Source organism: Onychostoma macrolepis, chromosome 11 (genome assembly GCF_012432095.1).
Source record: "Onychostoma macrolepis isolate SWU-2019 chromosome 11, ASM1243209v1, whole genome shotgun sequence".
NCBI lineage: Eukaryota > Metazoa > Chordata > Actinopteri > Cypriniformes > Cyprinidae > Onychostoma > Onychostoma macrolepis.
The window spans coordinates 13,365,451-13,390,036 of record NC_081165.1 but is presented as its reverse complement, the minus strand read 5'-3'; the positions used below and the strand labels follow the sequence as shown (position 1 = coordinate 13,390,036).

The 24,586-nt window shown below is 35.6% G+C and overlaps 1 protein-coding gene across 1 annotated transcript in view; it reads right to left on the bottom strand.

Moving 5' to 3' along the window:
• The window catches only part of pcdh17 (protocadherin 17), a 69,312-nt gene that overhangs the window by 14,672 nt on the left and 30,054 nt on the right, over positions 1-24,586 (bottom strand). The window contains exons 3-4 of the mRNA XM_058790562.1: positions 22,696-22,754; positions 22,377-22,549 (exon numbers count right to left, since the gene is read on the bottom strand). Of these exons, the coding sequence (XP_058646545.1) occupies positions 22,377-22,549; positions 22,696-22,754 (232 nt within the window). The remainder of the gene's footprint in view (positions 1-22,376; positions 22,550-22,695; positions 22,755-24,586) is intronic.

Genomic DNA, 24,586 nt, shown 5'->3' with positions numbered 1-24,586 from the left:
CTAGGAAGCCTACAGAATGCACAACAGTTCAGGTTCAATAGAGGACCTGGCCACTTGAAATGCTTCCAAGAAAGTACTTTCAAACAGTTACCATTAGGATTTGCTAAAATACCATAGTTATTGTAATTATTGCAAATACATTAAATATTCTGTACTTAATTCTGTTTCGCTCAAGGCACTGGTTACAAAAAGTTTGAAATGTTTTGCTGGAATGACTAAGTGTAGTGTCAATTTTATACATAAACTGGAGTTACAAGCAAATAATAAACATGCATTACTGAATGACAACAACTTTAAAATGGAACAAACAAGAAAAGCATGACTAAAATAAGAGATAAGAGGACCGTCTCTCTATTTAAAGTATTAAATGTCTGAATCCTGGTGCTAACCTGGTTACAGAGCAAACGAACACACTCTGACCGCACGTCTGTCCAACTCTTATCCTGTATCTTCTGCTTCCACATCCTGACGCGCTACCTAGCTTAGCATGCTAGCAGATTTCTGTTTCACTTGATTAAATTAGCATTGACCTTTCCTTCTCCGACAGGCATAGCATTGCGCCGTCTAGAGCCTCACTGCTTCTGTAGCCTTCATATAAATACATATTTACTCTCTACTTCATAAATTTGATCAAATTACAAAGAGATGTTTGACTGAAATGCAATAAGAGACGCTTAGCCTTCGTGTTGCTGAGGGACACCCATTTGGAGATCTCACTTTAATATCCGATTTCAGTTTTGTTTTCAGCTGCTAATTTATTTATTTTTCCACATTTGCAGGTTGGTAATTTATAATGCCGTTTATGAAGAATACAATTTTAAGCATTATGAACTCCTGCTTTATTGACTCCCTCAATGCGAGTAAAATGATATCAACAAATTATTATTATTTTCTCTTTTTTTTTTCTTTTCAACGTTTAAATGGGTGGAAGAGACAGGGAAAAAATCCAATCTCTGATTCAATGTAGCACTTTAAGATTAAGGTCAAAGATTAGTGGGTTTACACAGGATAAGAAAAGGATTATATACGCTCAACAATGTTAAAACACCGATCTGAGATTTCATCAAAACACCTGGCTTGTAAACAACCTCATAATACACATTCATCTCACACCAACAACCAAACAACACATTACCAAGGCCACTAAGCAACTATTTGTATTTTGAAAGCACAGTTACTCTAGTAAGAGAAGAGGAAGTAACACGTTCCTGAAAGGATATTCACAGCTGATGACAGACTGTGGTCATTGTAAAGCCGGTTCACTGGGATTAGATATGCTCCACGGGTTTCTCTGTTCTGAATTACAGATTAGATTTATGAGTGTCCTCATGTTTTCTCGGGAATTGGAAAACAGTGGAGCTGAGTTTCCTTGTAAAAGCACCATAAAAATCATGCACTCTTATCTGAAACTGCAAAACATTTGGGTGAAAATTTGCTGTTTGGAAAAAAATCAAGCAGCATTTGATTTGAAGAAAATGTGTAAAACATAAACATATTTTCAATGGAAAATCACTTGTGGGTGGTTGCCAGATCATTGCTAGGTGGTTTATTCTAAATCCATGCCCAGTAGTACTCATGATATTCACTTTTAAAAGGATTGTTCACGCAAAGATGAAAATTCTGTCATATTTTACTCACATTCATGTCGTTTTAAAAGTTTCCACTGTGGAATACAAAAGAAGAAAAACGTGATGTTATTGAGAAGTAATACTGAAAATACTCAGTGTTTTAAGACAGAGGTAGATTACAACCAGGCTAAAAACAGTGCGTAATTGTGCGTGGAGGTCTCACTTTCTGCTTTAAGCAATAAAATTTTGGTCACAGTCTGAGAGAGGTCATAAACGTATTTGCACTTGCTGAGCTGAAGCTAATTTAAATGAATGTGTCCCTCTCCAATACTGGAGTGTGAGGTTTACAGTGAATTCAAATGAATGAGCAAACATCACTGATTTGGAGCAGGCCGTGAGTTTTTTCAGAGCGACAAAGCCTGAGGTGAAATCACAATGAGGCGGTCTGTTTGAGCATGACTATCTCTCTCTCCTCAGTGCAGGCCCAGGTGCTTGCTCTTCAGAGCCCAACAGCAGAAAATATCCCCCGACGGCGGCCATTGCACTTCGATTACTGGTCAGTGAACAATGAAGAATGTTCTAGAAACACTTGTCATGTTGATGTAGCAGCTGCGCGCCCAACGTGCCTATGAGAGGCGATGGAGAGAGGCGATTGCGAGCGGCTGGTGGGAAACCGAAGCTCGGAGGCAAATACTCAGACAGGCAGCTCACGATCTGTGCAAAACCGATTTTCAGAGGCAGAGCCGTAATTGGCTGCAGTGATAACGAAGCACAAACTGAATGCTTGTTTCATTCTGCTTTAACTGGTGGAAACTGGTTTACAAAACACAAACTCAGTTGGTACGCCAAAAGAGGCCAGAATTACGCACAATGAGCCTGAAGTTGAACAAATCTCATTTTACACAATTTTGCTTCTATATGTATATAATATTATCTATAATGACAAATCTGCACTTTTTATTACGAGTATATAAGACATGCTTCTCAAAGCATGTCTAGATATTTTTGCTGGAAAACATGACAACATTTTAAGCAAGAAAATTATATTTTGCTCTGCATTGTAGCCACAACATAATAATGGCTTCAAATATTGCTCATCCAATCAGAGTTTAAATCTGGAGCTGTCCAAATATAACATGTAATTTTGGTTTTACCTTTTGAGATCTCATTCAAATGCCATTAGCACTTAGCTACAACAACAGTGTTTTCTATGTGGCTCGTGCCCTCCCTTCCTCTTTAACAACATCCTCATCTAAAGAAGCATCATCATAATCTCCAGACGAGATTACTGAAGGGGTCACTCCTGTATCCAGCCTGGGCTCGGCATATAAGGGTGAAAGAAAGGATCACTGGGCCTGTGATCTCCAGATTTGCACTTTTTAATCAAGACGGATTTTGAACACCTTCAGCCCAGATGGCCGGACAGATTTTTACAGACTACAGGCACAAGCCTGCATGTGACTGTGAATCTATAGCTTCAAAATAACTGCTTTACGAAACACATTCACACACACAACCCAATATAGCCACAGATGTAATGAGCACCATGGGATGTAAAGAGATAGAAAATCTCAATAATTGATCCTCCATGCAGGACTCTGATGCTAAATTGCTCTCTCTCTCTCTCTCTCTCTTTCTGATCACTGGTAATTGCTGATGGTATTTACAGTTGACGCTGCGGCCAAGGCGGTTCATCTCTTAAAAGCACTGATCCTCTAGACACACTCCCTAGATAATAAGAGAAAAGAGAATCTAGAGGTACATTATCTATTTTTTTCTCCCAAAGTTTTAAACAAAACTAAGACTATTAGATTCGATTTTATTCATGCTTAATTCAATTCATTAGCAATTTCTGAGTGAAAAATTATAATCAGAGGTAAATTATAATATAAAATGATTAAATATTTATATTTTGGTAGCTGTAACCCACATAAAGTAAGTTTGGTGGTGTAAATTAGTGTATTTAATATTATTTAAATAATATTTCTGACCAGTTAACTCACTCAGACATTGCTAATACATTTACAAAATTAGAAAGAAATGACATAAGTGAATTAAACAACATTTTTTAGTAGAAATACTGAAACAGTATTATCTTACAAAACATACTCCAGCTACCTTTATTTAGAACTTAATTTTTATTTTTATTTTTATTTTTACAGTGTACAGGGTGAGATGAATTTAGCTATGATTCATATCAACAATAGAATATAGCATATGATTCAATAGCAACAGAAATGCTTTTTTTTTTTTTTTTTTAACAAAACTAAAAAGGAGGTGAGAGAGATTAGAAGGAAAACGACAACATGTTGACAAGGTAACACATTTGGACATCATATATCAAGAACAACATCCCTTGACTCCCTGACTTCCTGTTGTCTTGGGTGATACTTCCTCCCTGCTCTGTGTTATGATAGTTACTGGATAAGATGAGCGTGTGTAGTAAGACAATAGCTTCCCAATTAAAGCAGCTCTTCCATGGCGATTCCTCAAGGTGCTGCCATGTGACAGTTTAATTAACAAACCCTCTTATCTTAATTCAGCAGGAGAAAAAAAAAAAAAAATCAGAAAAATGCAACAAGCTGAGGTTATCGAGGAAAAACACTCCCAACATTTACACAAATGATCACAGACACATTCACACACTATATACTCTATATATCTTGTAGTATCAGAAAGGCCTGCGTTGCTGTTTGTGCGTTTGAGTAACTGTCACCCTCTGCTAATGAAACAAGCTTGTGTTAAAGAATTATTATAAGAATAATGGTGAAATGTCAAATAATGTAGTAATTATGAGCATCAGGGTGAGACAGGAAGTCAATGTTTTATTAAAGTCAAATTTATCAGCACTGGCAACCCTTTTTATCAGTAATGCGACACATTTTCAAGTGAAATTGATATTCAATGGGGGACAAAACTATTATATAAAGATCATTACAAAAATATGATAAATTATTACAGTGTATAATATTATATAAAATAATTATAGATATTTAAAATTTATACATTTATTTACTTTTTTTATTATTACATTTTAGTGTACATTTCATTTTAAAAAGTCATTATAATATTACAATATAAAATGTATAATAAAATACAACATATTCAGAAAGTCTAGGGTATCATTTCTGATTTCATATTGACTTTGACATCACTGTGTAGGTATCATAAAGCAGAACGATTAACATCACAGTAACTACCACGGTAGGAGATACTGAAATGATCCGTCGAATTACCATAAAGCACACAGACTTATTCACTCAGCAGCTTGTCTTTTGATTATTATTTGAACTGTAGATGGCTTATAGCCCTCAGGAAACAACAGATCTGTACTTAAGCTCACCTCCTGAGGGGAGACAGCACGCCTCCCCTTCCTCTCTCAGTCCGTTTATCTCTGTCTATCCTCCATCTCGAAATAGTCTGAGAGTAGACAGGAAATAAAAGAGACAGGAGGATGAAGTGGGCTGGGGACACGACCCGAGTCAGACTCGAACCCGTGGCCACCCACATATAAAAGTGCATCTATGCAATACACTTGAGCATATGCACAAATATTAGTTTAATCTGGTTTTACGATATGATAGTGAGAAGTTGGAGAACTTGAAATAATATCAGTGTTACTTTAATAATAGTATTATTCATGTAGTATTATAGTATTTTTTTAGAATTAGCTTCATTTTAATTTTCGTAATTTCATGTGCTTGGTTAATTTTTATTAGTTTTAGTCTTTTTAATATTTTATTTAGCTATATTTTTCAAATTTAGTCAATTTAGTACTTACATTAAAACTTAAATGTAAATTATTTTTAAAGTTTGAGATTTGTTATACTTTTATATTTTACTTCATTTCAATTAATAAAAAAATATTTTGCATAGTTTTAGTTAACAATAATAATAATGACTCACATCACTTATTACAGAACCGTGTGCACATTGTGATGAAATCCTAACCGCTAATCCACAGCTCCAACCTCCTTTTTTATTCATGCTATACTTCTCCTCCTTTTCGTATCACAACAAAACCAGTTTTTTGTTTTTTTTTTGTTTAGTTTTTTTCAGAAAGAAGTCGGAAAGCCACAATAAAACAATAAATAAATGAAAAAGAGCAGATAGAGGCAGAAAACACTTGTTTTGAGCATTTCAAACCCACCAAACTGAGACAAAATATTTCCCATTGGGGAGAAAAACCTATACATACAAGAACACCGCGCAACACCCAACGGGTGCAAACAACTTTCATGTGCATCTCTCTCAAATCCCTTCTCAAGTGTGAATGTAAGGAGGCCTCCCACGGAGAGGTCACACTCGGCTCGCTTAAACACAGCTTAAAGATGAAGGGCAGAAGATGTCACTTAGAAAACAGAACCTTGAGAATCTTCCATAGCTGTCAGAACAGGAAGTCATCATTTATAGAACAGGATAGGCAGACAAAAGCAAGAGCAAGGGTGTTGAGCACAGCACTTTATATAACAATAAATATGTGAGATGACAGTGTTGAATTATGCAAATCTCCTTGTTTTCATTGCCCAAAAATAAAAATAATTTACTCATCCTCATGTCGTTCCAAACCTGTTTCTGAACTACTTAATACTTATAATAATATTGCTAATATATTTACTAAGAATTTTTTTTTTTTTTGGAACACACCACATTATGTTTTCTTTTGTACTTCCTTTTAAACCAGCCATTACTACACAAGCACACTCGAAACGCTTGCTGAAGACAGAGCACAGATGGGAAGAAGTGGCAGAGAGCCAGGAAGTGCGGACGCATCATCATAATCTCCTCCTGGGGCATCATCGGTATGGCGATGCTGGACAACATGTTTCCCCCACAGAGTTTAAGAGGCGGAGGCAGACACATGCAAGTTTAAACTTACACAGAGGTACAGATTTCTTCAAGCACGTACAAATAGCATACATGCTAAAGTAGAGTAGTGTGCCAAAGACGGGTCAGGAGGCCTTCTGCAGGCCTGAAGGCTGCATAGCTTGGCTGTACCCACACAACACACTCCATCGCAGCACGATTCATTAAACTAAACAGTCCTACTGTATATGAGACCAGGGTCACGTTAAACCTCCACTAATAGCAAAGCAATGGCCAACAAACGGTTTAATGCCAACAAGTTCCCCTTAAAGTTGGCAAAGAGTAGGAAATCTTAAATCAGACTTTATTTTTATGCACCGCCACTATGTGTAACTAAGCTGTTTTTGGGAATGGTGTAAAATCCCATTAGCCTCATAGTTGAGCCAAAATGGAGCTTTCTGTTATCATTTACTCACCCTTACGTCGTTTCAAACCTCTATGACTTTCTTTCTTCTGTATGACACACAAAAAAAGAAAGCTTCAAAAGGAACTTAAAAGATACAAAGTACCATTATCAATATGACCCCACTTCGATTTTCCAAGTTTACAGCTCTGTGCGAAGAACAGATGGAAATATAAGATGTTATTAAATACAAATCTTGACATCAGCCCAATCTCTCGTGACGTGTTCTTGAGAGTCACCTGCTTATTGAACAAATCATTATTTTAAGTTGGATCTTTTTAACACTGTAAACCCAAATAAGTTGGCAAAACTCAAAAATTTGAGGTAGTCAGTTCAGAAATTCAAAGTTAAAATTTCAATAAGCAGAACTGGCAGATTTTTATTTTGTACTCACACATATTAATTGCTCCTAACAATTCAGATTACTTACAATGTGTCAGTTTTGTGAACTTAAAAGAAAAGTTCTACACACTCATAAAAGTTAATTTGTTTGTACTAATTGGTTGAAGTTTGCCCTACTCAAATCAATTAATTGATTATTTAGTTAGAGTTTACAGTGAATGAATAAGTTGTCTGAATGAATCATTAATGAACCAGTTCTCGAGTTTACCTCATTGACACAAAGCTATCGTACGGCTTCACAAAATACTTTAATAATACTTTAATGGTGCTTTTGTATTGAAAGGTTAAATTCCCATTCATTGTAACTGAAAAAAAAAAAAAAGTGGCCAAGTTGTTCCCAAGAAGAAAGTAAGCCATGCAGGTTTTGAAAGACATGAGAATGAGTAAATGATGTAATTTTTATGTACAGTTGAGTTATTTCTTCATCTACTTAATATCTGATGCTCGGCTTTACTCCTAACAGACCTTAAAGTGGTTGCCTTGAGGAAAGAGTTCAAATTAGTTCAAAGTCATTAGCATAAACATTTTTCACTTCTTAATTATTCATAAAACATTCCCTGGGTCGCCAGCAAGATATCACAATCTGAAACAGAGCCATTCCTGAAGAAAGTGGACATGACCATAAATTATTTCAAACCTGCTTCCAATCTGACACAGACATGGAATGTATATGCAGTATATACTGGTTGAGACTGTTTCCAGACGTCGCAGAAAACAAGGTCCTTGCAAATTACTCTGAGTATGCGGTCACATTTAGCGCAAGCTGTTTATCGCAGAAGAGGCCAGTGTAGATAAAAGGAAAATAATGGATAATTCATTATCACAGAGAGACTGATAGAAAGGAGAGAGAGAGGGGACAGAAAAATTGGGATTGGGATTTTGATAGACTTGGCAAGGAAGGGTGGCTGTGTACATGATTGGACACTTGAACCAAGGTCGCCAATTTGTGTTCTCGCAAAAGCCCTGCTTAAGAATAAAAACCTCAGGAAGCAAACAATAAGGCCTGATTATTATTTGATAGTTCCAATCAATTGCCCTCCATCAGAAATGGAGTTTGCACAAGCGTTGAGAGTACGCTTTAAGCTCTGCCTGCGAAAACAGATGATGCGCTCCAAACAACAGCTAGCTGTGTTGCTATTTAATACCATTCAAGATGCAATTTCAACTTAATCAAGTTGTTTGTATGAAATGCATGGCAGTTCAACTAAGTTTCAACAATCTTTATAATCCTCCAGTCAGACGTTTTTTTTCTGAAGTCCATTAGATCCTGTCATATCTCATCACAGGTCTTAATAACTTACTAATTAAGCCAAGCGTAATTATACACCCAACAATGCCTTAAAGTAAAAGGTTAGAACTAAAATCTGTGCCGAATCGCCCGGGGACTAGACTCAACGCATTAATTAATCCAACATATGTGTGCTTATCAAACTTAATAATCAGTTTAAGTGACGTCAACCATGAGAAGGAAAGAAAGAGGGAGGGAGGGGGGGGGGAAGGGAAAAAAAAGTGAAGACAACGATCTACAGCTACTCTGAATGTCAAAAATAGATCAGGCTAATAGGCAAAATGCTTAGATATAACATTCACAACCCATTTTACTTTTTCCCAAGTGACATACTTTAGACAGAAATGGAATTGCCTGGATTGTGAACAGGAATAGTGTGTATTGAAAAGTTGTGCACAATAACACTAGAAATGTTCCTGTGGCTCAGTGGTAGAGCATTGCGTTAGCAGCACAAAAAGGTTGTGGGTTCAATTCCCAGGGAACACACATACTGATAAAACAAAATGTATAATCTGAATGCACTGTAAGTTGCTTTGGATAAAAACGTCTGCTAAATGCATAAATGTAAATGTGTATTGATGGGATCACGCCACTGAAAATGAAACCTTTATCAGTTACTCACCAACATGTTGTTTCAAACCTGTGTGACCTTCCTCTTCTTTCTTCTAAAATACCTTTTCAAATACCTTATTGTGTGTTCCACAAAAGAAAAAGAAAAAAAACATGTTTGGAACCACATGAGAGTGAGTGAACCATCTAAATTTGAAAGTGCTGTTCTTGCCACTTGTTGTGGTTGGAGACACGATTAATAAATCCAACCTATAATATGTCTAATCTTCCTTGTAATTCTGTTTTCAACAGGAAACTACATTTGTTTTGACCTACACATAAAGAGGCTGCATGAAAACGCAATAAAGATAAACCAGTATTCAGTATCAGTGACCCAGAACACATATTTGAATTTGCAGTGATATAAACAGAAAACTATAGACTCTACTTGACTGTTTAGTGAAAAAGTCCACAAAAATGGCTCTGACATATATCATCAGACATGGTTTGGGCATTTCCATCTGTCCGTAACTGTGCAAACTGCCAAAAAGTACCACGGGTCATGTGTGACAGAAAACAAAGAGGCGAGCAGTTTTTGCATTAATACTGCAGCCTGCATCTGGAGCTGTCAGGTTTGGTTTATGAACTCATATGTGAAAATCTCTCAAGCACTGTTAAAGTATATTAATCTACTGCTGATGTTCTTGGGATATTGGATGTAATGGTTTACAGCCACTGTGCCCAGTTTAAATGCGGTCTCTACTCAAATCTGATTGCTTTCATAAAGCATTTCTCTATTCTTAGACAGTAAAAAAAGGTTCTCGACTAAAAAAATAAAAGAGACTGTATTGTTGTCCAGGCTGAGCCCTGAAAAATAAAACCAAACACTTTTCTAAAAGCTGCCTTTTTTTGCCAAAAAACATTTTTTCCAACCTTTATGTCAAAGCGTTGGGAAAAAATGATAAGGTCAGATGCAAAAGATCATAAAGAACAAGCGTGTGAGTTGCACTTGAGCTGCTCTGCGCTGCGACTAGCCTCCAATTACCACCGCTAAAGTTTTTCTCTGAAACGAGTCCTTGTCCACTTCGCTTGTGAAGTATAAATTAGCTCCTTATGGATTAATACCTCCTAATTTCTTCATTCCTGCACGGGCTAGTGGGAGAAACACCCCGAATAGCATTTAGCACACGTCAAATAATGAGTTTTCATTTAAGAGGAGAGGGAGATGATGAGCGAGCGGCCAATGAGAGTAAAGGAAAATGAGTCTACGGCTCCGGCGGGTCCCTTCTTAATCATGATCACACTGTACCGTGTGAAGAATAAGCCATTACTTATACAAACAGAGCATAATTAGTCACTACGGCGACAGGGGCGGCGGGCTAATGTCACAGATTTATGGTTTGCTCCCTCAGAAGGCAGAGGACACAGTGTCGTTATGACTCTCAAATATCATAACCACGATACTCAGGGCTAACGAGGTTCCAGCTTAATTACATGAAAAAGAGGTATGTGGGTATATGCGCACACACAGGCAGACCGATTGGGAAATAGAGCTAAAATAGAAAAAATTGCAATATTCAATATTTTTTATTGAACACAAAAATGTTTAAATGCAAGAAATAAAACTTAGTTAAAAGTAATCAATGTTTTCCACTCTTTTAAATGAATCAACATGGAAAATAATAATAATAATAATCATTTTTTTATGTACCAATGTAACCAATAATAAGCATTTACCTACGTATATTTCTTCTAAAATATTTGAATTTTTAATAAATAAATATATAAATATTCTATATAAATAAGATTTCTTGGAACATTATTGAGCTGACACAAATTAATCTTTGAACTGAGTTTTAAAATACAGTTTCAACTGTTTCACAGAAACAAATCAAACAATATTTTTACTTTTATGCTTTTAACCTGGCGAAGCCTGACATATGAAATAATAGTCAGAAAAAAATAAAATAATACAAAATTAGAAATGGAACAGTTTATTAAACCTTTAGTCAAAATCAAAAAAAAAAAAAGAAGAAAAAAATCTTGCATATGTGTTTTTTGTTGAGCATCATATTTGTTAAATCAGGCTTTAACAGATCATATAGCACCTCAGTTTCATTCAGAGGCACAAACTGAGCAAAAACATGCAATTTGTAAGATTTAGTAAGATGAATTTCTAATAACTTGTAATATTCAGTAAATTAATGAGATCTTATAGCAGACTATTACATAAAATTCAAATTAAGAGAAATACAAAATATGGTACAAACAAACATTCCACAAATTCCTGTTGTATTATACTTCATTCTTACATGATTTTTCTAAAAAAAATAAAATAAAAAATAAAATATTAACAATATAACAGTTAATCTAATGTTTACTTTCTAAAAATCAGTAAAGATTTTATAGCAAAAAGCTGATACACTGACACTTTAGGCTTTATAAATTTGCATATCAAATATGATATAGTAGGCCATATACGGTTAAAAGATCTCAACGCTCTCACAGTTGTAAGCCATGAGACAAAAGTAGTCATCAATCACTACAGGACAAGCAGACACAGGACATTTTTTCTTCACCTCAGGGAGGACTTAAGGTCCACAATGTGTCCGGTACCACACAAATACACTCACACAATGGAACAAAATGAAACTTTATGTATTAAGAGTGAAAGCTAATCCTTTAAATCTCCCGTAATAAAGGAAACAAAATCCTAAGCTCCTGATATTGCCTTTAAAAAGATTTGCAGCCTTTCCACGGGATTGCGCTAGCTTAGTTGACTAAATTGCTTTAAGTGTGCGCGTCTGAGCCTGAGAGTGTGAACGAGTGAGGTGAGGACACAACATCCACAACAACAGCGATACATGAATGATAAGACTCACGCTACTCCAGATTGCTCAGGCTTCTAATTTCCCTCTCCAAATGTTTCTTCTGACATTCGCATGCATCAATTGGGTCGTGCTTATTCAGTTAGAGAACAAAGGCTGTTGTAGGAGAGGCACTATTAATGAGGGCGAAAAACATCGATTTCAGGGTGATGAAATAATTATCTGAAACGTCAACAGAAGCCTGCCATCTGACAGCCAAAGTTGCACACTTCCCATGCAAAAGAGCAGGTTTCACGGAAATAAAGCATCTTTCATGAATCACTATAAGATCAATTCACTTCCTTACTTGATTCGATTGACGCCACTGAATTGAGACATCTTTTTTGATCAGTAGAATTGAGATGAAAACCATTAAACATCAATTAATCACATTTACCAGACAGATGTCTGAAATATAAACCAGCAGTCTCCCATATGGTAAGTGTTTAGGTCCTATGCGTACAAACACGTTAATTAGAGTTCTAGGCCGAGGCTAGCAGTACCAGCTGTTGTCCTTAACAGAAACACAACATTAATGTGATTTTTACAAACAAACAGGGATGTCGACTATATATCTTGTGGCCCGGGAACTGCAAAACTAAAACTAAAACTAAAACAACAAATCAAAAAACAGAACAAAACAACTAAAACTAAAATCATAAAATCCTTTTCATTGCTTGAAATAAAATAAACATTAAATGAAAAAACAAAACAAAACAAACAAACAAAACAAAAAAAAACATATTTTTTTGGCATTTTTGTTTAGGTTACTTTCAAACCTAACAAAACCTTTAAAACCAGACAAAACAAACAAACAAACAAAATAAATAAATAACAACTACATTTTTAAAACTTCAACTAAAATGAAAATATAATAAATATAAAAATAAAAAATCATTCTAAATATTAATAAAACTATAATAGCAATGATTAAAAAAAAAATAAAATAAATAGTAACACTTTAGTATAGGGACCAATTCTCACTATTAACTAGTTGCTTATTAGCATGCCTATTTATTAGAAACAGAATCGGACCTTAAAATAAAGTGCGACCAAAACACCACCTGGGGCAATATTTTGTCATACTCTACTGTGTTAATACTGAAATTTTCCATAATGGTTTTTCATACTTCTATTTTATGAATTGCACTGTGTTGTGTTTTAGAGATTAAGGAAATTTCCATAAACTCAACAGATAATGTGGGGTCAGAAAATTAACAGTAACTTTGTTTTTTTCTTCCTCTTACACTCTTTTCAACTATTCACTGAAAGGCTCTTTGGGGAACCCGAAATGGTTCTTCAATGGCTTCGCTGTGAAAACCCCTCTTCAGGAAGCTTTATTTCTAAAGAGTATTCAGTGTAGATATCCCCAAATACCTAAAAATCCAAGCAGACATATATCTTCATTGGAAACTGGGAGCCTGAGGTAGTATTCAGTGTGCTAAATGTTTAGATAGGCATCTTAATAACATGAATATTACTTTGATGGTCCCTGAAAACAGCCTTCAGTGCTCCCAGAAGGTCTGTAGAAGTGAATGGACGTGGTGTCTTATTGCGTTTGAGAGAGCAACAAATCTCCAGCGCTATTCTGCTATTGAACAATGCTGTCCGAGACCGGCTACCATTGTTTAAGTCGCGAGAGTCATTGCTTAGCCCCTGGTAATTGCATTGCTGGCGATTTGTAATCGTTATGAGGGAAAAGCCGCTCTTCCCCACGGGACTCAGCAGGTCAGCTGCTTTCATGCTCACGAAGTCTCAGGCTATATATCTGCTACGGCCAAGCCAGTGCTCGCACAGCTGTGCCGTATGTCTCACCCCCGTGTTACTAGGAACATGACTCAGGAAAATAGACGATCAGTTTTGATGTATGTTCTGATCAAAATCTCATTTGCACAAAGTTCATTTACAAGTGAAAAAAAAAATACAGAAAAGAATGTGATTAACTATTCTGCGATTTTGACTGATGTATCACCGCACCACTGCCGAGAGGTCTCAAAAAATGAACTAAATAAATCAGAAGAGATTAGCTGACCCTTCAATTTGTCTACGTTGTTAGTTGCGTTTTTCTCCTGACTGCGAATCAATCACATTATTGCAAAATGTCTGTTATTGTCGGAATTGATAGAGAACAAATTCAAGAGCTTATATGGCTAAATCTGATGCGTGGTGACAGCTCTACCTAGAAATAAAAAAAAGAGGTACGAAACTTGTCAGACATGAAAAATACACTGCCGTCTAAAACTGTGAGATTTATGTGATATTAATGCATATTTGAGTCACTTTAAAGGAAGACAATGACAGTGATTACTCTTACTGACAGTCGGCTTACGAAAGCATTGATGACAGAGCTGAGTCTATTCCTATGAAACTCAAAAAAGCCCTGCTTCCAGAGTTTCTGCAATATAAACTTCAGTAAGATAAATTTTGGAGATTATAGAGTTGTGCAAAAGTATAATCCATACAGAACTGCTTTGCAGAAATGAAAAGATCAATGCACGTTTACTTTGATTTTACCAAATGGGATATGGATCAAATTGTAAGTTTAGGGTTGAAGCTTAAGCAATATTACAAATACATAAATACTTATATAAAAACTTAGTGTTGTTATTATTAACTAAAACTATTAAAATTGTTTTGGTTAACTGAAATGAAGCTGAAGCTTGTGATAAATATCACAAGAAAACCTAAATAAACATTGAAGAAAAAAAACACACACACACACAAAAATAAAAATAAAAGTAAAATAAAAATGGCAAAAGCACGTAAAATTACTAAAACTTATCAATACCTTTACCTTTCTGTGATAATTATTTAAATTTGTTTCATAATTATTTTGTTAAAAATTCAACAGGATATAATAAAATATAATTAAACCTAATAAGTCAAGGTTAGCAAGTGTAATATTAATAGCACGTATAAAAAAAAAACATTTTCTCCACAAGCCTATACTTTATCTGAGCAGACATTTGAGTCACCCAAAATGTGTGTGTGTGTGTGTGTGTACTGCGGCTCTACCATCTTCGAAAACAGGCTGATGTCTTACATGGCAGTCATTTACACACATCTTTCTTTATCTGTATTACACATACCCGCTTTTCTTTGTAGAAAAGAGAAGAAAACAGACGAGGAACTTAAGGAAAATAGATGAATGAAGTATTGTGGAAAGAATTGACAAGAAAGCCAGGAGTGCTTATATATTCCATTGAGAGTGTGTATGAATAGCCTTGTAGAAGTGTTGAGCCATTTCAAAACACCGCACCATCATCTAAACACGGCTACATTATATGCGCACGAACTATGAATGACAGGAAATTGCCTTTTTTTGAGGGGGTAAAAGGAGCCAAAATAACACATTAAAATATGTCAATATGGATTCCGCTAATGCCTGAGTGCCAGAAAGAGGAGGTTACCTAGGCAACAAGTGGGAAAAGGGCATCAGTTAGAATGTAATTAATTAACAGATTTTGCTCCTTTGAAGTGGATGTATTTAAGGATCACAAAGTGGAATATGCACAGAAAAATATATCTGCCCTTTTAGGTATATTTTCAGAGTGCTTTACGTTTCCTGATTTATTTCCTACCAGAAAAATAAATAAATAAATAAATAATCTCAGCCCCTTTATCACACACCAGACACACTTGCAAGTTATTAAATGGCAGTGCGTGTATGTGTACCCATCTCTTAGTGCTTTCCGTTTGATGCCATGTACAAAACAGGTGCGAGAAAAGTGATGCATAGTTCTTAGAGATAACGAAATAAACGTTCCTTGATCTTAATGTGCACAAATCTTCACAGCATTCTGAAGGAAAATAATAACTTTCTTTGCTTTTGAAAATGCCATTTCTGCTAATGCAACCACAACCTGTGTAGGTGGGGGAAAATCATGTACATTAATAATATCATTGCTTAACAAGTCTAATCCAACCAAATCCTAATGGATAACATTATGCCCACTGGATATTTTCAGTCTTAAATTAACTCTTTCACACCACTGATGGAATTTTTTTAATTAATTTTTTTAATATATTTTAAATTATTTTATGTATTATATGTATATTATTTGTTATTTTTTATTTAAGCAGAAGCTTTGTTCTTTCCTTCTTCTGACAACCAAATATTCTGGGGGCCATGAAAAGTAATGGCATTATTGGGTCCTGATATGAGGGTCTTTATTAAATGATATTTAATTAAACTATTCCAAGTTGCACGCATTAAGATGCCGTCTTCAAACACTTGAGTGTTCCAGCACCTATTTAGTTTACGAAGGTCCTACTGAATGAATCATTTATTGATGAATGAATCATGTTGCTGGAGGAGAAGTTAAACAAGGCTTGTAGAATCAGGATCATAATCGATATGTCTGATCAGACCTTTCGTCTGAGCGTGCACGTTCTGATTTGTTTTGGAGTCCTGCTGTAGCGTTTGTTGTTTCCCAGAGCTCTGCCTCCACCTGACTATTCAATTCAAAGCATTGCAGCGGCCACAGAGAATCAATCAGCTGTTGCTCTCAGGTAGTCTCAAAACTATAATGTGTGTGTGACCAAGCATCACAGTGCTTTGTTCCATAAGATAAAGTGGGTAAAAGAGATCTTGATTACTCTGCCAAAAAAAAAAAAAAAGTGCAGGAAATGGGTGACTGGGTTCGTGTCTGGAGAAAGCTATCCGTTAACGTTCTCATTCATCTCAATGGCAGTTGCCTGGCTTGCTAACGTCTTTATTTGAGTAAATGTCATATAACTAATCACTCTGGAGCAGCACGAAAATTACATCATGATGATGCCGATTGGCTGATGGCACTGATTCAAATCCTTCATTAGTGATTGTCCTGTGACATCAAATGCAGGAAAAAGAAAAAAATAAATAATATATATATTTTTTCTGCATTTGATGTCCCAGGACAATCACTAATATATATACATATATACATACACACACATTTCAGACTTTTAAGAGTCCTTTTAAAAAAGGTGAAATTTGGAAATATAATGAAATATTGCTATATTCTTCTATGCCACCATAATGGTGTAGTTACAGTTAACTGGACAATGATAATATTACTAACTAAAAGTAAACTTAAAATAAATGTAAATGAAAATAAAATATATTTATTTTTTATTGCCAAGGCAACATTTCTCATTTTCTTTTAGTTTAACTCTACAAGAACTAAAACTGAATTTAAAAGTAACTACTATATATACACATATATTAAACAAAACAAAACAAACAAAAAAAACAACAAAAGATTTACTAAAACTTAGTTAAAAAAACGATACCAAATAATATCTAAAACAATATAATATTAAATAGTATATCAGTAATACTAAAATAGCAATGAACTGGATAAACCTGGGAAGACAATGGTTCAGTTATTACAATAATTTCTTTTTCTATTTCAGTATCTCCCATTTTGCTCCTTCAGATGAATAATCTAAAGCATTACAGTGGAAAAGAGGTGAGACAATTTGATTATCGCGCTCCAATCAAACACAATTAAGGGAGGTCATCTAGAACACTTACACAGCAATCTAATGGGACCTTTTCACGCACGCACACGCACACATTATCGCAGGTACACATCTCGGCACTTTGCGTATAATGGGCCGGTGTTCGTAACTCGCATACATGCGTATCAGACCATGTGATGGCCGCTGATGAACACATTCCAGGATTAGCCCTTGCTGCAGGCAAAACTTTACATCAATTAATCAACAATTAATAAAAAAAAAAAAAAAATACTTTTCTGCTTAATTAATACACAGCTCCCAATTTAGAGAGCCTAATTAATCAATTTCACACTAGCACACGTGCGGGCGACAAAAAGAATGAAGGGGGGAAAAAGAGGGAAGTGAAATAAAATAGACAGAAAAAAGAAAAGAGTGTGTATTAAATAACATAAATACATAGCACACACAAATATTGAGTAAAAGAGTTCATAAAAAAAAAAAAAAAAAAATGACATCCTGGGACTGCCGTGTCTGGAAAGGAAACTTAAATTTTGGCCATAACAACATTTTAAATTGCTGCCCTCATTTCGGAACAGCATTCCCACTGGGAAAGTGCCTATGATGCCTTAAAACAACGTCTAGGTAGACAGCTTGCAAGGTTTTGGAACAGAGCTCATGTTTGTTTTAAGAACAACTTGGTTCTGATCCAATTAAGAGCAGAAAGAACGAAAGAGCAAGAGGAACATGGCAGATAAAACAAACTCTCTACAGGGATGAAAACATGACACTAGATTCATGAGGGACTGCGAGTTCTATTCACAATGCGTATGTCTTTTCGGTTATGATTCCTATAAATGTGTTTGCGCTAGAGGGTGAGCATGATTAAAGTAGATAGTGAGAGAGAAAGAGAGGAAGATGAGTCTTGTCTTCTACTACCCTCTGTTGTTTATGTCTGTGTGAACAGGGTCTGGTCTCTCTCTACCGACTGAATTTACGACTTAATACACAGTCCAAGGAAACACACACACAAACACAAACACACACTTACACGGGCATAAAAAATTCACAACCTTGAAAACTAGCCAAAGTGCATGCCCGAAAGGAAGTGAAAACATGCATGTGTATATATAGGATTGTCATACAGGGAAAAAAAAGACCAAAACTTCAGCATAACGTGTTCTGTTTCTCTTTTTTTCATTCTCATCTCTGTATTTAATTCTGCCCTTATGAATACACAATTCGCCATCAGCAATAATAGTTGTTAGTACAGCAGATAGTTAATATTCCAAGCATGCATGTGTATCTAGAAATACATCTAGCGACTGGATTTACAACCAGGGTTATGCATACCTGAGGAGCTACTTAAAGTCAATATGAAAAAGCATTTTAGTTTTGTAATGTGATATAGTGGATATTTTACAATAAAATAGCATGTAGGCTGGGACTTTTATCAATTTGGAATTAGCTGGAAAGTTCTATTCAATAATGAAGGCAATCTTTAACATTATTTATAATATTCTCCCCTCCTGGTGACATAATCCAAGACGGAAAGTTGTTCAGAGGCAGATCAATGTGTGATTATTTTTTTATTTTTTGCAAATCAGTGCAATTCTGAAGATTTCATTGGTCATCAATCATACAGCTGATTGCCTGTATATATATATATAGACACCGGGCAGAGGTGCATTTGTGCAGCAGATAGTTTGTTACTCGTCTATTCTTTACCATATCAGATACAATCACCTGAGAACTGTCAAAACTTGTGAAAGACAAACAAGTTCAGGTGTCTCATTAAAGGGAGAGGAAACTACTTGGAAAATCAAATTTTTTTCCCCCACCCACAGTATCGAAGTTTAAAAATGAATGATTTTAATAATGCATACTTTAATAACTTTAAAGTTATTTACACTAAATTATATCTAGTGTTATATAAGTCAAACTCAAGGAATGAAAGATTAGGGAGGATGATACAATAGGGAAAAGCAGGCAGAAAAAGAGAAGTTCCCATTTCCTAAATAATGCATCAAACCCAAGCGGCTCCTTACACACATAAACACACACACACACAGACTCATATCCCCTGACTATAACCTGCTGCCATAAACAGCTATAACACTCCACTGTTAAAGACACCGCTATATCAAGCTGCATATGCAGTGAAACACAACATTCACTCCACTGCAATGTTGTTATAGCCTTCCAACAACTGTAAAATATCCATTTCAAAGGCTTTTAACGCAGATTTAGAAGCTGGCTGTAGTGGAGACGGTCTAATGTTGGAGGTGATAATGCTTACAAGAGGACACAGGGGATCTTTAGGCTAGCCTGGGCTTTCTCTAGACTGTCATGTGTCATCTCTGTGTGAGAGAGAGCTTCAAGTGTCCCTGTCTGAGAGAAGATACACCCAGCCCCCTGGAGTGATATTGGCAAAACAGACAGCCGTTCCCAGTTAACTGTCTTGCAGAATGAATATTGATTTCTATACTCAATAGAAGAAAACATAGTGAGGAAAGCGAGTAAAGTTTGGACATCAAAAGTGAACGATATGAGATAATACATTTACATACTATAGAACTAGCCAGAAGGCAGCATATTTAAAAAACATAAATAAATAAAAAAAGATTAAATAAGTTTGTTTACTATGCCGTACTCGCGCTGCTCAGTGTACATGTTTTATTGAATATTGCTTATGTCTTTCCATGCAGAAAAACTGTGACTTTGCTATCGTAAAATGGTTCAATGAACAAATACTGAGTGACTTTTTAGTTAATTTGTGTATTTTTGCTCAGAAAAAAAAAATGTCAGTCGAAGTCAAAACAGAAACAGTTTTGTTCCTGAATGAATCAACATTTTTGAACGAAACGGTTCGGTTGAGTAAATTATTATTCACTTATAAAGACAGTCAGCTGTTTAGTTCCTGAATGAATCAGTGCTTTGACAAAACAATTCAATATGAGTAATGGATTTACTCCATTTCAAACCTGAATGAATCAATGTTCTGAAACGAATCGATTGGGTTTGGGCAAATGATTCACTGGATAGTCACCCATTTTGTTCCTGAATGAATTACTGTTTTTGAGCAAATCTGTTTGGTTGATTAAATGATTCAATTATTTAACAATTAAGACACTCAGCTGCTTAGTATGTGAATGAATCAGTGTTTTTGAATAAATCAGTTCAGTGAATGATTGACTCACTCACTCACTCACTCAGACAGTTGCTTGTCACTACCTATTAGCACCGGCTGGCATAACATGCAGAAAACATCTTTAATAACTAAAAAAAAAAAAGGATAAAACACATGCAGATCACTGTCTGGTTTTCATTGTTCATGGCTAAGGTTATTATAAAGCTTGTTGGACATGCAACTACTGCATCTGTAGCTCTTGTGAATGTGAGTCACAACGTTAAACTAGCTAATTTCAGCCATTCTCCAACCATTCCCATGCACCATTAAATGACTACATTCTCAAAATATGAAACATATGGGCCTCTTTAATTGGCCAATTTCTCTTGCCAGTGCATTCAGTCTATTCCTGAATCCAAATGAAAACACACACACATACACACATGAGCCAAATCAAGGCAGACAGGCTTGGTGTACTCGTCCGCTGCCTCGGCTCAGATAGCGGTAGATTCCCCTCTGTTCTATTGATTAATTGTGCCATTATATTTGATGTATTGCTTTCTGTGGCCCATTTATTCTCTTTCTTTCTCTCATGTTTTGTTTTGTTTTGTTTAGTTTTTTCCTTGGATTGCCATTTGAGGGATACAGCAACCGGTGTAATAGTCTTCAACATGACCTAACAGACCTGGGTTTAGATGAATAAAACCATCTTTACATGCTTCCTTCCTGAATGAGTTCAGTGGAAAGGGAGCATGGGACTGCTTTCTTATCAGAAGTTATTGTTCTACCCATGTCACGACTAATTTGTCCTACCAAGAGAGACCCAGAATAATTATTCATATTTAATCAGGTGGAGAATGTGACATGGCCTGCTGGATGATAAGTCATTTTCCATGTTCCATTATCAAAATTTTAAGGAAGCGCTTCCCAGCGCCTAACCAGCACTCACTAAATGGAACGGCTAGAGTGGTTTGGCTTATAAAATCATAATGGGCCTGCCTGCTTTGATAAACTGAGAACGTGGCTAGAATACAAGAGAGAGAGGGAGCAAGTGGGAGAGGGAGAAAATGAAAGATGGAGGAAAGAGGAAAATAAGGACTCTAAAGGATGGAAGATGGTTTGAAAAGCAAAAGAGCGGGAGAAAGAGATGAGCTGTTTTGAAAATGAGAGTGAGACAGCAAGAAGATTCAACTGCAGTGATATCAGTAAATGAATAACTGATTGAAGACTCAGGGAAAGGACTGAAAGCTTCATTTGAAAAAAAACGAAATGCAGAAAAAAAAACAGCAAAGAGAGAGAAGGCATAGGGTACAAAATTTAAGGTCAACACTATATTACATAAGTTATTTTTTGGCACATTTGTAAAGAATGTTAAATGTTAAATATATATTTTTAAATTACTGAAAAACTAGATATTTGAAATTTACTTTAAATTCAATATTGAACAATAATTTAATTTTAGTCATTGTAGTCATAACAAATTTTTAATTCTGAACTTTTAAATATTCTTTTATAATGTGTGTATGTGTATGTGTATATGTATGTGTGTATATATATATATATATATATATATATATATAATTTATTTTTTATTTTTTCTCACAATTCTGATTCGACTATGAAAATCGTTAGTCGAGGACACCCCTACCTAGTAATATAAAACCTTGAGACACCAAGATGTACTGCATTTGTGGAATGTGCCAGATGGAGACGGGTGAAAACCAGAGTAAAGCATCAAACATGCAAGGAGGAAAAGGAAAGTCCAACAATGCGCGAATAGCAAAAAGAAAGACTGCAAGAAAGTACAGAAAAAGACAAAACAACTCAGTCTTTGGTTTATAATGAAATTCTAAGGACTCACCCTGTTCAAGTGGTTGAGGCTTGAGGCCAGTGGCCTTCATCTTGAGCGCTTCCTTAGCAGACATGTCACAGCAGGAGCCTTTATTAGTGTCCTGATCACTATCCGCTTGGTCGCTGTCCCCGTGCCCGCTGTCTCTGAGACTGGCTCGCTCTGGATCTTTGAATGTGGAGCTGCTACAAGTCAGAAAAACAAGACGAAAATGATCAAATGGATTAACCTGGGCATGGATGCATGGGTTTTTAGTTCTTATCCGAAGAACATTTGTGTGCAGGGGAGGTTAAGACAAATAAAGCTGAGAAAACTGTTAAATAGGCCTTACCTTTGAACAAACTGCTGCCTGTTACCCATGTAATTGGGCTCAGCAGGAAAATTGTCTGTCTGTGAAGGAAAAAGGAAAAGAGTTTACATCTTGCACAACACTGAAATGTGTCCTAGTGTGCAACAGAATCTCCTGGTGAAAGAGACTGATTAATTATTCATAAAAAAGGGGGTGGGAGAGAGGGAGAAATGGAGGGGGGCTTTAATCCTTAGATTTGTGCATTTTAATTAGTCAAGGAAACATGCTAATTAAACATCCAAAACACTCAATTGCACATTTGTGAACTTAATGACCTGTTAGATACAAATAAGAGTGGAGGAGCACGGCAGAAAATGGAATGAAGAGGAGGGAGTGTGTTGGTATAAGAAAATGAGAGGATGAGTTGTTAAAAGCTTTGCACACTCACCCACACACGCACAACCTTTTTTATCCATCAGGGAACTTCCCATTCACAACTCTTGTTCGTAATAGAAGCTAATTGTATTTACTTTAGACTGACACTAACTGTAAAATAAATACACAGCATTACAGCAATGCAATCTGATCTTCATATTCACTATTCACTGCACTACAGTGTAGTCTAAATGCTCCATAATGTCTCACCGAGAGCTTATTTTATAGCAATATATTTTATTTAATACCTTTGTTTTTGCAGATTTATATTAAAATGTAGAAATGTATATATCTGTTTTCCTCTCTGTTTTGACTTTGTGTGTGTATATAATTTATTTATTTATTTAATTTCTTGGTGAGAATGCTCACAAAAACACGCCTGTGTCATATATTTATTCAACAAATCTAAAAAATATATAATTTTTATGCAATATGCAGTAATTTTGTCACATTATTATATGACAATTAAGTACATTTTCTCCAAAATTCCATTTCCCCCCCATTTGTAATTCTTACTAATATAATATATTACTGTAATACAATAATTTGACAAAACTGATAATTAGTACCAGTTACCAGTTTTGTAAAATTATTGTATTACATTACATTACATTCCATTAGTATTATATTATTACATTATTCTATTATGATAAAATTTGATTTGAATATTTTATATTTTTATTTAAATCATATTAAATCAGCATTTGTTTTTAAATATTCACATACAGTTATCTCAAGATTTTTTCTCTTACACGGTAAGCTACTTCAGCTCATAGGACCTTGCATATATGTCATCATTATATGAAAAAAAGAGTACGTCTCAACATCTACTAATCAGTTCCGCCAAACAAAGACAGAGCTGAGTAATAAGAAAGGCTTTATTGAGTAAAATTCACCGGTTTGTCATTCTTTCCAGACTTATATCCACTCTCTCTCTCTCTCTCTCTCTCTCTCAGTGTTTCTCTCTCTTCAATGGCTGACGATGACCGAAAAACCGATAGCCCCTCTCTGATCTCTCTCCTATGAGTTTCAATTACTCAACTCAATGTTACATCAATGTTGCCACACTGTGTTTGTGCACCAACTCAGAGTCAATACGGAGTGGAACAGAAGAAAATCTGGACTCAGCTGTGGTCCAGACAATATTGACACGGCTAAACGCGAGACTGAGGGAGACTAATGCATTGGTTCATTTCTCCTCTCCCTCCCTCCCGTCCACATCCACTCTCTCTCCCTCTCTCTCTCTCTCTACAGCACCATAAAACCTCTCAGACATCTTGATGGTACAGTAATGCAGTGCAGAAACGTTCTTTATTACTAACATACGCTTTTATGCCTGACATTACAACATGTACTCGGTGTATAAAAGTGTTATCGCACCTGTTGTTTCAAAGACATTTGAAAGATGCAACCAGGAAAATCTGGGTCTTTTAGATAAAAATAAAACTGCTATATAATCAAAGTACGAGAGCAATGTTTATCTTTTCAATTTCATTTT